This window comes from Pollicipes pollicipes, unplaced genomic scaffold, assembly GCF_011947565.3.
Source record: "Pollicipes pollicipes isolate AB1234 unplaced genomic scaffold, Ppol_2.1 Scaffold_2555;HRSCAF=2994_pilon_pilon_pilon, whole genome shotgun sequence".
Classification (NCBI taxonomy): domain Eukaryota; kingdom Metazoa; phylum Arthropoda; class Thecostraca; order Pollicipedomorpha; family Pollicipedidae; genus Pollicipes; species Pollicipes pollicipes.
The window spans coordinates 35,635,981-35,648,527 of record NW_023596136.1 but is presented as its reverse complement, the minus strand read 5'-3'; the positions used below and the strand labels follow the sequence as shown (position 1 = coordinate 35,648,527).

Below are 12,547 nucleotides of genomic sequence, written 5' to 3'. Positions count from 1 at the left end.
CTCGTGGCCGGAAAGAGCCTCGGCGGGGACTGCATCTGATAGAACTTGGGCTGGTTCTGGACTGAACCGGGGCTGTGTCTGGTCGAAACGGGGCTGCCCCTGGGCTGAACCGGAGCTGTGTCTGATTGAACGGGGGCCGCGCCCAGACTGTGCAGAAGCTGCGTCCGAACCGTCGAGCTGTGGGCTGACGCTGTGCCTGGGCCGGACCGGGCTGAGCCTGGGCTGGACCGGAGCACGTCCGGCTGGACCGGACATCGCTGGGGTGTGCGCGGACTCGCTGGCGGCTGTGCTGGGGCTGCGTCTGAGCTGTCGCTGGCGGCTGCGCTGGGGCTGCTCTGAGCTGGAGCTGGGCGGCGCCCGAGCCGGACCGGACCTGAGGAAGACCGCCGGGCTGCACCTGGAGCGGCGTCTCGGCTGGCGTGGCCGGCGGCGGGCGTGCCTGCGTCCACCGCCGCGAAGTGGCACAACGGCGCGGCCCAGGCAGGCGCTGCGTCGCGCCGCGCCGCTTCAGTCTCGCGGCTCGGCTCTGCGGCGACAGGTCTGCTGAGGCGGCGCGCGACCTGCGCTGACCTGACGTCTACTGACCCGGCCCGGCCCACGGCACAGGTGAGGCCACCGGCGCCCATGGCACCGATGGCACCGACGGCTCTGATGGCATCGACGCAAACGGCTCATGTCAGCCGTTGGTCGCTGTGTAGGTATGAAATCATTGTATTAGCTCGCAAAAATGACGTAATCAGGTTGCCATGTGGGGAATCCAGAATGCCCAAATTGAGCGGGCTTTTTTCCTGTGCCACGTAGCACGCTCCCAGATATGTACATTTCTATTGTAGTGGGTAACCTGGAAGTAAACGCCCTTTGGAAACCCTTTTCGCGCCTTAATCGGACACCCAAAAGTCACTGATTTGCTGAAGGGGTGGCATTAACTCACCTGTCTTTCCTTGTGCGTGCATTTGGCAGGTTCCCGCGGTCCCAAGCTTCGTCAAATACATATACCGTAATTTTAACCATTTATTGTGAAAAGCAACACGTATATCATGTATTGCTGTGCAGCAGCAAAGCACTCGGAAAGTCCTTGCCATGATTAAACTGAGGGGCGAGACTTAAGTTTGAAAGAAGCTCGATCCGATTTAGGTCTTAATAGCCATAAATCCCGTAAGTATATAGCCGTGGCCATTTCTAAAAACGAGTGCCCAATGTGCGGACGAAGTACTTAGTTGAGGGCGTGATGGTAAGTGTTAAGTGATGGTGTAAATAGCCTTAATGAGGTTTCGTAATGACGCCAAATGATGTCACCGCCATGAAACACCTGTCAGATTGTTGAGAGGCAAAACAAATATAGTTACGAACCTTTATTCCTTAACAGGCACAGCATATGAAGAAAGTACTTTACCCCAGGCGGTTAGCAGCCGGCTTCAGTGAGTTCACATGATTGAGTTCTCAGGAACGCTGCTGAATGTGGAGGACGTCATTCTTGGTGACTTCTTGATGATTGTTGACCTGCATGCCGTACAGCGTGGTAGATTGGTCTCGTAAGAGCAGGGGAAGCAGCGGATTTCTCCGCGACAAGCTCTCTTGAAAAGAGCTTATCTTGAGCTGCTGGAGAGGGCTTATGCACTGAAGAAGGCTTTTGGTCGAATCGCCTGCTGCTTGCCCTGTTCTCTGAGAGTTGCCTACCATTTTATGCGGCACACAGGACTACAACCATCAGTGAGTTCACTTCAATTTTCGACATGGGTGACGATGCGATGAATCGCTCACAATAGATCGATTTAATCGCGATTAAGTGGAACGGAGGTTTGAGGCAGTAGAACCAGATAGTTGGAGGCGGTAAACGATGCCTAATTTGTCACTACAGCTATCAGTCGGACCCCAGCGCTCTTTCACGTGTAAGTAAATGGAGTTACTGTGCATCGGCATGACTCACTGGTGCACAGCCAAGCTCGCTGATAGTCGGCCCGCAGCCTCAGGTTCGTATCCTCTTTTTCCCCGGAACCGAGCTAAGATCCGGTGCGCGATTACACCCATCGCTGTGCCACTCTCCTTGGTCGGCCACTAGGCACAGGGCCTCGAGACACGGGGGACTTTCTCTTCAGTCATGCACGTGCGCCGATGCATCTTCCGCGAACACCTGTGATTACGTGGCGTAAAGCGTGCGGCGGCGTCACGGAAAGCTGCTGTAAACCCGACCGGCACACTTCTCCGTATCCGGGGCGCCTCAGGCCTCTAGCCGCCACGAGATCGGCGAGTGATTGTCATGACCTGCGGTTCTGACCTCTCCAAGAGCTGCCCCCCCCCCCCCCCTCCCCGAGACTGCGTGTTGATCTGGAAGCTCCTTGGTGAGCGCGAACACGGCTTAGCTGCAGTCGGTCGGCTGCCACCAGAACCCAGGGCGGCGCGCGGACGGTGCATGGACTCGAGCGCTGACCCCTGACCCCTGCGGCCGGCGGCGCTTCCGGCCGCGGTGCGAGACCGTCCCGGGTCAGGGGTCACTGGTGCGGCCGTCTCGACCACGTGATCGATGGCTGTCCGCACTCCCAGCACACGGACACAGTGCGGTCGCTGGAATCGACCGCGTCGTCACGTTGTGTGGTCAGGTCTGTTTGGTGTTGACGGTAAAGGTCATTTCCGGCGCATGTGAGACCATTCTGAAGACGCTGTTGTGTTTAGCTGTTGTCTGCACCGTTTTTACCTTTGAAGGTACGGCTGGGAAATTGATATAATAATTCGTGGTTCCTGATAGCGATCAGCACAGCACATTCATAAAAAACAACGAAAACACCCCTTCATTTATTTTATTTTGACACATTTATTCACCCATATTACTAACACCCATATTATTTTGAGCACGTAGCATGCTCACCGAGAGGAAGTGGGTTATGGAGTGGGTCAACAGTCGGTATCCCGAAGCAGCATCTCATAATCTAGCCTGAATAAGGGAGCCATCACCCACCCACCCGAAACCGTATTCCTGAAACGACTCGCTGTCACGGTGGGAGAAATGCCAGAAGCTCTCCGAACGTCCTGGTGCATGGTGACACAGAATTGACAGAGCGTGTCATGACACACCACAGAGTCCACCGAGTGTCGGAGTGTTCCCAAGCAGGACCTGGCAGGCTGGTGTAAGGGCTGCATGCAGTTCCTCTTTAGGTTTTGGATATGCGGTAACGGTAATCGCTAGGCAGCGGCATATGACACGCTGGTATCTGGGCATTCTGACAGGATGCTGGGTATAGCGCGGTATTGCCCTGAACATCACAATGTTCGCCAAGTAGCCGGAGAATGAGATAACCTGCTGGCATCCGCAAGCAAGCAGCAAAGGAACGAAAGCGCGGAAGAAAGTAATAAGGAATGAAGAGAATAGGAGACAGATGGAAAATGTCACATCGGAGACGACCATCGCTTCCTATCCCATCTTTTTGCTTGCCACTCACGACGCCTTGCTCCGAAAGAGCCAGGGAACGCAACCCAATATCATCCTGTTTTCGATGCAACCTGCCTTCGCCTTAGGCGGAAAACTCCTTCCTACCCATACAAAAACTGGCGGACGTGCCATGCGAAATCCATGTTGATAGCCTGCCATACTTCCAATTCTTTTTTTCAAAAGTCATGGTGGCTTAACGTTACCTATACATCATATCGCTATGCTATTCTTGCTGCTGATTTTTCTATAAGATTGCAATAAACGCGCCACAACAGGCCGTTGACCTGAGTCATATCTACACAAATAACATTAAGAGCATGCTTATGTTCGACTCCTGGTAGGATTCGAACTGGCTGCGGTATCAGATCGGATCAGATCAGAATCGGATTCAAGATTAATCTACTTTTTGGTGAGCCAAAGTTAAATCGACTCACCTGACAGATTGGATCTAGTCTGAAAAAACTGCTTCGGCTGGAATAACCAAAGGGTCGGCCAAGTATCAGCATTACGCGAGAGCATTCTCCATGTTCATGTGGTCATCAATTTCTTTGAGTCGGACGGGAGGCCGTTCACTGGTGACGTTATGCCAGGTCATAAGCCGGCTTCAGATCAGCCTCCCCGTCGATGTTTCATTTTTCTCTGCAACTATCGAGGTAACAGATAATGCCACTAAATTCAAAAATGTTTAAAGCATCACTGAGCCCCCAAAATCATTAAAGTGTATGACAGTAATTGCGAGCGTGAAATAAAACGCAAAATGTATGCGTTGCATTGTTGTTATGAATATATGTTAGGTCACGGCATATTTACTGCCGAGAAGCGTTGACTCCTAAATTGTTGTTATCGGAATCAACCATCTCGAATCATTCCTGTCTGATGTCTGTGCCGTGATGGCCTGAGTAGGATGCCTCGCGTGTCTGAGTCGGAATCAGTGTCGACTACATCATGTACTATTATGTTTTGAGGCAGGGCCAAAATTATACGTACCGTGAGTTCGGGTGTGAATCTATTTCGCAGCAGCGAAATCAGGCGCTTGCCTGTTTAAACGGCTGTACCCTTAGAGGGAAGATGCCAGCGGCAAGCTCACTCACGAGCTTGGTGCCTTGATACGTCGATGCTTAATGAGTCCTTCGGCCGGACCGTGACGACGGTTTGGTTCAAAGAAAGACGATGGTCAGCTTCAATTCACAATTCAGAAAGTGACATTTTTAATCGACTCGCTTTATGGGCTGGAGTTGGTGTTCTATGCAAGACCAGACCAATGTTGGTTATTGCTTCTTGAGTTGACGGAAGCTGGCTGCCTGGGTATCGCAGTGACACGAGGAATTATGAGAACAATCGCATTGCCACCATGCAACGTACTAGGCAGATTCTAAAAAGGCCTGTCTTCTCCGGCAGCAGCTACCGTCTGGCCAAACACGTGGTTGGAGGTTGGCTCGCGTAGCGTTGTTCGTTTTCTTCTTTCTTTTGATGCACTTATCACTGCGCGCTCGCATTCCGAGCCATCATTAAGCACAAGGCGAAGTGCGTCGTCTGAGCCAAACCGTTCGGCAATATCAACGCAACACATGACGAACATTCGCTCGCTCACCTCGGACACGTAGGTTGAAGCCACCAAATCAAACGCGTTAAGTGTGCGGGTAGATGCACAACTGGCTGGGAGGGCAGCCCCTGATCGGCCGGGATGCCGTCCAAACAGCAGCGTGCGGTCATGCGGGGCGGTGCGGCCGGCGGGTCGGCGGGTCTCGGGGGCACTCCGGAGGACGGCGGGCGGCAGGAGGCGGCCCAGTTCCGCGGGTCTCGGGCCGACGGCATCCGGCACCGTGCCGCCCGATAAGTGGGCCACATCGGCGGGCGGTGAGGGCGGACCGAGGTGGCCCGGAGACGGCACAGGAGAGAGAGGCAGAGGAGGCGGCGGGGCAGCTCGAGATGGCCCGGAGACGGCACAGGAGAGAGAGGCAGAGGAGGCGGCGGGGCAGCTCGAGATGGCTCGGAGACGGCACAGGAGAGAGAAGGAGAGGAGGCAGCGGGGCATCCCGAGATGGCCCGGAGACGGCACAGGAGAGAGAAGGAGAGGAGGCGGCGGGGCAGCTCGAGATGGCTCGGAGACGGCACGGGAGAGGGAAGGAGAGGAGGCGGCGGGGCAGCTCGAGATGGCCCGGAGACGGCACAGGAGAGAGAAGGAGAGGAGGCGGCGGGGCAGCTCGAGATGGCCCGGAGACGGCACGGGAGAGAGAGGCAGAGGAGGCGGCGGGGCAGCTCGAGATGGCCCGGAGACGGCACAGGAGAGAGAAGGAGAGGAGGCAGCGGGGCAGCTCGAGATGGCATGGAGACGGCACAGGAGAGAGAGGCAGAGGAGGCGGCGGGGTAGCTCGAGATGGTCCGGAGACGGCACGGGAGAGAGAAGGAGAGGAGGCGGCGGGGCAGCTCGAGATGGCACGGAGACGGCACAGGAGGGAGAGGCAGCGGAGGCAGCGGGGCAGCTCGAGATGGCACGGAGACGGCACAGGAGAGAGAAGGAGAGGAGGCAGCGGGGCAGCCCGAGACGGCCCGGAGACGGCACAGGAGAGAGAGACGGAGGAGGCGGCGGCGCAGCTGGAGAGGACAGATAAGAGGAGAGAAAAGAAGAGAGGTGGAGTGGATGCACGCAACCGGCCCGGAAAAGGAAATGGTGCAGCTGCAGGAGGTAACACTCGGGCGCTAGAAATGTTTAAACAGCGCATGTTTAATGAGCAACGACGGAATTGCAATGTGCCGGAGAGCTGATCTACGCTCATGTTCGGTGTTTTTTGGTGAAACGCGTTCGGAGCTAGGCCTTTCAGTGGACACGGCACGAAGGCATGATACTGATTTCATTAAATCCGGCGGCAAGTTTCCCCCAATTATGACTGAAATGCCATGCTTTCATAAAAGTTCTGGTAGGGACGGTGACTGGTCCAGTTCACTCTCTTTTCTATCAAGATTGTAAGCCAGCTCGAGTCTGATAACCGAAGTTGGTGAAAGAGACAAACCGTAGGTAATCTGGCCGATCACAGGGTGGGTTCTTCTGGTGGTGACACGTGCTGTTATCACGAAGCAGCTATTAGTGATGTCATGTCGTAGCTGGCACGTTGAGGCACGTGGTAAGAGGCGAGTGGTCGAGTTTCTAACAAGATGCTGGCCATCCAGTGTTAGCTGGATTGGGCCATTTAGAAAGTGGGCCCGCGATAACGATTTGGCTGTCACATGTGTAGCATGAAAAAGCGTGATCACCAAAATATGGACAGGAGACAGCAGTCTCTCTTAGGATTTCGCAACAGTGTGCTTGAACTGGCGTACTTTCTGTTTTCATTTACTTAAGCAGGAAACAATAGATACACGTTTATTTTTAATGGGATGTTTTTACATGACATCCGGAAATCATTCTCCGTTTGACCGAGAAGATCAGTCCCAGGACGCATCGAGTCCCAGTGCTTTTACAAACGGTGCAAGCCCGGTTCAAAAAGCTATCTGAGCGGGTTACCTGCGGAACAAATCAATCACGTACGTTGAAACGATGTCTTCCTGGTTTCGCAAAAAGCACATGGTTTTGTCTTGACGATCCCCGCAACGCGGTGTGATCACGTGTGGGAGATTATGAAAAACTTTGGGTCGCGAATCACAGTATGGACAAGCAGTGCTGCGGTTTAAATGATGTTTTTCCATCTAAGATCACTCAGAATGTTTAGGGGAAGTATCCCACCGAACGTATTAAGCACTTTTCCCGGGCACTGAGCTTATGCTTCCGCCAAATATAATCATCGTGCGCAAGAAAACACGCATAATGTACGCAAGCAGCCATGATGCACCTTACCACACATATTTCGATAAACTGTCGAAAATTCCTATTTGGCGGCATTTTGTCTTTGGGGTTATCCGACACAAAACCTTAAGTTGCAGTGTGTGCTTTTTGCTTCCTGGATATTTCCTTTAAATATTCTGAATGATCTTAAATAGGAAAATAAAAAAGTAACATGGCGAAGCAAGCCGAGCCCTGGTTTACGTGCCGTTGCAGCGTCACGGTCCAACACCAGGAAACGTTCGTACTCGCGGGCGTCCACGCGTGACGCCACGTGACGCACTGCGCGAGCTTACGTTACAGGCTCTCAGACATGCCGTGCTCTTTTCCAGGGGCAATGAGGCACAGCACGCGGCAGCTGCTGCTACTGGCAGCGGTCATAGCGGCGTCGGCAGCGGTGCCCGAAGCTCAGGGCTTATGGCACAGGGCTCCGAACAGAGGTAAGGCGGAAGATCACAGAATAGAATTGGAAGGGGTTACATTTCGCTCCGAGTCTTGGACACAAACACGCCAATCATTTGCAAGGGTGCCTTACAGTAATGATACGCATTATCTATCTATCTATCTATCTATCTATCTATCTATCTATCTATCTATCTATCTATCTATATATATATATATATATATATATATATATATATTTTTATATATATATAGTAAATATATGCGTGTATATGTACATATATATATATATATATATATATATATATATATATGTATATGTATATATATATATATATGCTTACTTTTGCGGGCTCCTTTACCGACGTTTTTCAGTCTAACAGTTTATTCCAATCCAATATTCCGAGAACTCCACCATCCCAGTACAAAACCGGCATGTCCATGTTTAGCTAGAAGAACGAAGCTGTTAGGCAAGGTCGGCTGACGTGACATGACCAGTCAGTCAAGAGACCACCATCAGCTGGCGAATGCTACCATCAGCTGGCGGGGTCCGCCGTCAAGTGGCGGGCGTCACCAACAGCCGCCACCTACCACCGCCACTGACGCTGTCCTCTCCGGCAGGCACGCACCAGCGGGCGGCCTTCCCGAGTCCCGACTTCAACGACTGGCAGCCCATCGGGCCGGGCGACCCGCTTAAGAACGACCCGACCTTCCAGTACGCGCCGCCGGTGCTGGCCCGCGAGCCGGCGCACCGCGGCGGCTGGCCCATCCGCACGCGCAACCCGCCCGTGCGCGTCGTGCAGCTGAACGAGGCGACCCGCCGTCGCGACGGTCCGCTCGGCGCGCCGTTCTTCCAGTTCCGGCGGCGGCCGGCGCCGCAGACGCAGCTGCGCCCGCCGCGGCCCGGCGGCGGGCTCAGCTACATCTCAGGCCCGCAGTTCGGCGCGCCGGCCGACGAGCGACGCCAGGAGTTCGGTCCTGGCTACGAGGAGGAGGCGGAGCCGACGCGTCTCTTCGCCGGCCAGAGCAACTTCGAGCCGCAGAGGGAGTTTGTGCCGCAGCGGGACACCTTCCAAGAGGGCGGATTTGACGAGGAGCGCTACGAGGAGCGGCCGAGCTTCCAGGAGCCGCAGGGCTTCCAGGAGCAGGAGCGGTTTGACGAGCAGCCGACGTTCGAGGGCCAGCAGAACTTCCAGGAGCAGCCGAGCTTCACGGAGGAGCAGCGCTTCCAGCCACCGGTCAGGGTGGAGCAACCGCGTCCTCAGGTCTTCTCGCAGCCGCAGCAGCAGCCGCAGCCGAGCTCAGAGCCGCAGGCGCCCACGTTCGGCGCCAAGCGGGAGCCGGAGCCGGCGACGGAGCAGGAGGCACTGCCGGAGGCGTTCGTCCGGTTCCCGCCGCCGCCGGGCGCGGAGCAGACGTTCGTTCGGCCGGTGTCGCTCGTCGAGTCACCGCTTGTGGAGACCACGCCTCCGAAGCGGCTGACGATTCGTCCGCCGCCGGAGGTCAGCACGACCACCGAGCGTGTGGAGGTGACGACGCGTCGCCGGCCGCCGCCGCCGAGCCGACGCGCGCGGCCGGACGTCTCACGCCGTCCGCCGCCGAGCACTGAGGGGACGCCTGGGCCGTCCACCGCCACCGCGACCACGTCCACTGCCGCGACCACGTCCACCGCCGCGGCCACGTCCACTGCTGCGGCCACCCAGTCCACCGCCGCAACAACGACGACGACGACCACCACCACCACCGTCGCCGCCACGGAGCGCGCCGAGACCTCCACATCCGCGCGGACCACCCCGGCCGAGACCACCACGAAGGCGACGACGACAACGCGGCGGCGCCAGCCAACGACCACCACGCGTCGCGTGACGACGACAGAGCGGACGACGACCGCCGAGCAGCGCCGGCCGTCCACCGAGAGGAGCCCACCCGGAGATGATCGATCGCGTGTGCCGCTCGCCAGCCTGCTGAGCAAGCGTCCGCGGCCCGACCTCAACCGCTTCTCGTCGCGACCACAGCGACCGCGGCCGTCACTCTTCCGGCGCACGACTACGCGGCGACCGGCGACCACGCGGCGACCGGGGATCACACGGCGACCGGCGACCACGCGGCGACCGGCGACCACGCGCCGACCGGTGACGACGTCCGAGGACCGCCGCAAGCTCGTAAACCGGCTCATCAGCGCCGAGCGGCGGCCGACGCGGCGCCCGCGGCCACCGAGGCCTTCGCGGCCGTCGACCGTGCGAGGGACGACACCTCGCACGTCTAGCAGCGCGGCCACCACGCCGGCGCCGCGGCCGACGCGTCCGCGGGCGCCCGTGCGACTGGACAGCCCCTGGTACAACCCGGCGCCGGCGCCGTTCCCTGTGGAGCAGGCGCAGTCGGCCTCCAAGGCCCCCTACGTGCACCAGAGCGGCTACTCCAAGATAAAAATGTTCGGCATCAACGTGGGCGACAAGAGTGGCTTGAAGAAGCCGGGGAAGAAGTTCAAGAAGCCCATCTACCCGATCCGCATCGAGAACACGGTGAAGAGCGAGCCGAAGACGACGACGTCCGCACCGACGACTAGGCCCACCACAGCGGCGACCAAGCCGACGCCGACAACGACCGCGCCGCCGCCCCGCACCGTTCAGCCCAGCACCGCGACCACGCTGTCGCCGCCATCGACGACGTCCCGTACCGCGGCCAGCGCGCCGGAGAAGATTTTGACTGCGGAGGCCGGCGTCCAAGAAGGCGGGGTGGACGCGATGGAGCAGATCGACTACGAGGCGTCCGGAGAAGGTGGGCTCGAGTACTACGACGAGCTGGCGGCGTCGGCGGACCTGACGTACGGCGGGGCGATCGACCCGCGCCGACCGTTCGAGCCGGCCGTCGCACCGGCGCCGCTCGAGTTCGACGCCGAGTCGTACGGCGTGCCCGAGTACGAGCCGGCGCCGCCGCCCGTGCACGCCTTCCAGCCGGCCTCGGCGCCCGTGAACGCGGTTCACTCCGTGGCGCATCCCGCGCCGCCGCCGCCGTCGCCGCCTCCGGCGGTAAAGCTGTCGTTCCAGCCGTCCCCACCGACAGCAGCGGTGCGCCAGCAGCCGTCACCCGCACGCCCGCAGCCGAGCCGACCGGGACCGGAGGAGTCGCGACCGGAGCCAGAGCAGGGTCGACCGGAACCAGCGCGGCCGGCGCCTGGCCGCCCGGAGGCGGGTCCGCCGGCTACGGGCCCGCAGGGCGGCGCGCGGCCGCCGCGGCCCCGGCCCGGCGTCGCCTCCTCCTGGATGACCGGCTTGCTCTCCAGCCTGTTCGGCGACAGACCCAAAGAGCAGCCGGAGACGCCGCGGCCGGCGCCATCGCCGGTCAGCCTGCTGACGGGCCTCTTCGGCGGCAGCGGCGGCGGCGGCAGTGGCGTCAGCGTCGTCGGCGGCGGCTGGCAGCGGCGGCGCGCCGGAGCGGCGCCCGCCTGCCGACCCGTACGGCTTTGCGCCGCCGCCCGACAACGACCCGCTGGCGGCGAGCGCCTCTGAGCAGGTGGCCGTGACCGACGCGGATGGCCAGCCGCTGCGGCCGCCGTCCGCCTTCCGCAACGTGCCGGCTCTGGCCGGGCTGTTCGGCGCGCTGCCGGCCGCCGACCGGCCGCCGTTCGTGCCGTCCGTGCGCAGGTCCGGCCCGGCGCCGGCCGCCGCCGCCCGGCCCGTCTTCTTCACCAAGCGCCAGAAGTCCACCGAGGAACGCTCGGACCGCGCCGAGGTGTCACACCCGTTCGAGTACGTGCAGGCGTTGGAGCAGTTCCAGGAGAGGCTGCCGCCGCCCGAGATGGTCGCGCACCCCACAAGCCAGCCGAAAATCGTGCCGACGCGCATGCCGGCGCAGTAGACGTCCATAACCCGGCGTGGTTGCGATCCTCGTGTCCAGACTGTGATATCAGGCACGTGTGGGACGAGATCCGGGCACGGGAAGCGTCAGTGCACGCGTTCCCGTGCACAGACCTTTCGTGGGACGCGCGTGTCCCATTTCAATCAGCCGAGTCGCCACGCGCCGAAGGACACGTCGAAGTAACGTGGGAGCGGCCGGCGGAAGAAATCGCCGGGGTAGCCTCGTTGTGAATACGCTCGAAAAGTGTCGACGAACTGTCAGTTCTCTGTAGGCAGTGAAATTGATTCGGGGCCAAACGAAATAAGTGCCGCCTCGTGGTGCACCTGAGACTGCTTGTGAACGAAGCGAACATCTGCTGCTGCTGTGTCTTGCAAGCGGAGAGTACAAGAAAAGAGTGGTTGTATTTATAGGTAGTTTGCCCGATGCGTGCTGTGGAGCGTGATGTATGAGTATGCGTGTTGATTATGAAGGGCGTTCTAGGCGATCATTCCTTCTTAGGCCATCTCAGTCGTGTTAATTGTTGACTAAACGGCCTCCAGTCCCATGCGTGATGGAAGGAAGCGTATCCTGCTAAGTGGCGGGCACGCCATACCATATTTCTTTTAAGGAGGGCGAGCCCGATGCGTCAGCAGCCGCGCCGTTCAGCCTTCGCTGGCATTTCTAAGGCTTGGAAACAATGAGGCTCAAATACTACGTTGCGGTTAGGCTCTCAACGGACACGGCGGGAGTGCGTCGGTTTTGTCAGCTGCTGTAGCTGTAGCACCTGCGGCTGGAGACTCGAGGAAAATAAATCACAATTTATCTATCTTTGCCTCTTTCGCGTAAGCCCGCAGCAGCTGAGCTCCATCATACGCAGAGCAGGGCTGTCACTTTCGGACGTGGACAGTCCTAACTTCCAGGCACTCGCGCCTCGTGGTCGGCCGGCGTCATCCGTGCCCCGGCGCCTGGCCGCACCACCCGGGACACCGTTCCCAGCGCCCGGCGCGGTCGCAGCTGCCTCCATCTCGCGAGATGAGGCCGCGGACCAGAGGCCATTGACTTTCCCT

General features: G+C 58.7%; 1 protein-coding gene across 1 annotated transcript; it reads left to right on the top strand.

The window, feature by feature from the left end:
* The first annotated feature begins 519 nt into the window (after positions 1–519).
* On the top strand, positions 520–11,501 carry LOC119100728 (proteoglycan 4-like). Its single transcript, XM_037223821.1, has 5 exons — positions 520–606; positions 7,574–7,681; positions 8,265–9,345; positions 9,973–10,584; positions 11,288–11,501. The coding sequence occupies exons 2-5, from the start codon at positions 7,579–7,581 to the stop codon at positions 11,499–11,501; spliced, it is 2,010 nt and encodes a 669-aa protein (XP_037079716.1). The 5' UTR covers positions 520–606; positions 7,574–7,578.
* Positions 11,502–12,547: the final 1,046 nt, after the last annotated feature.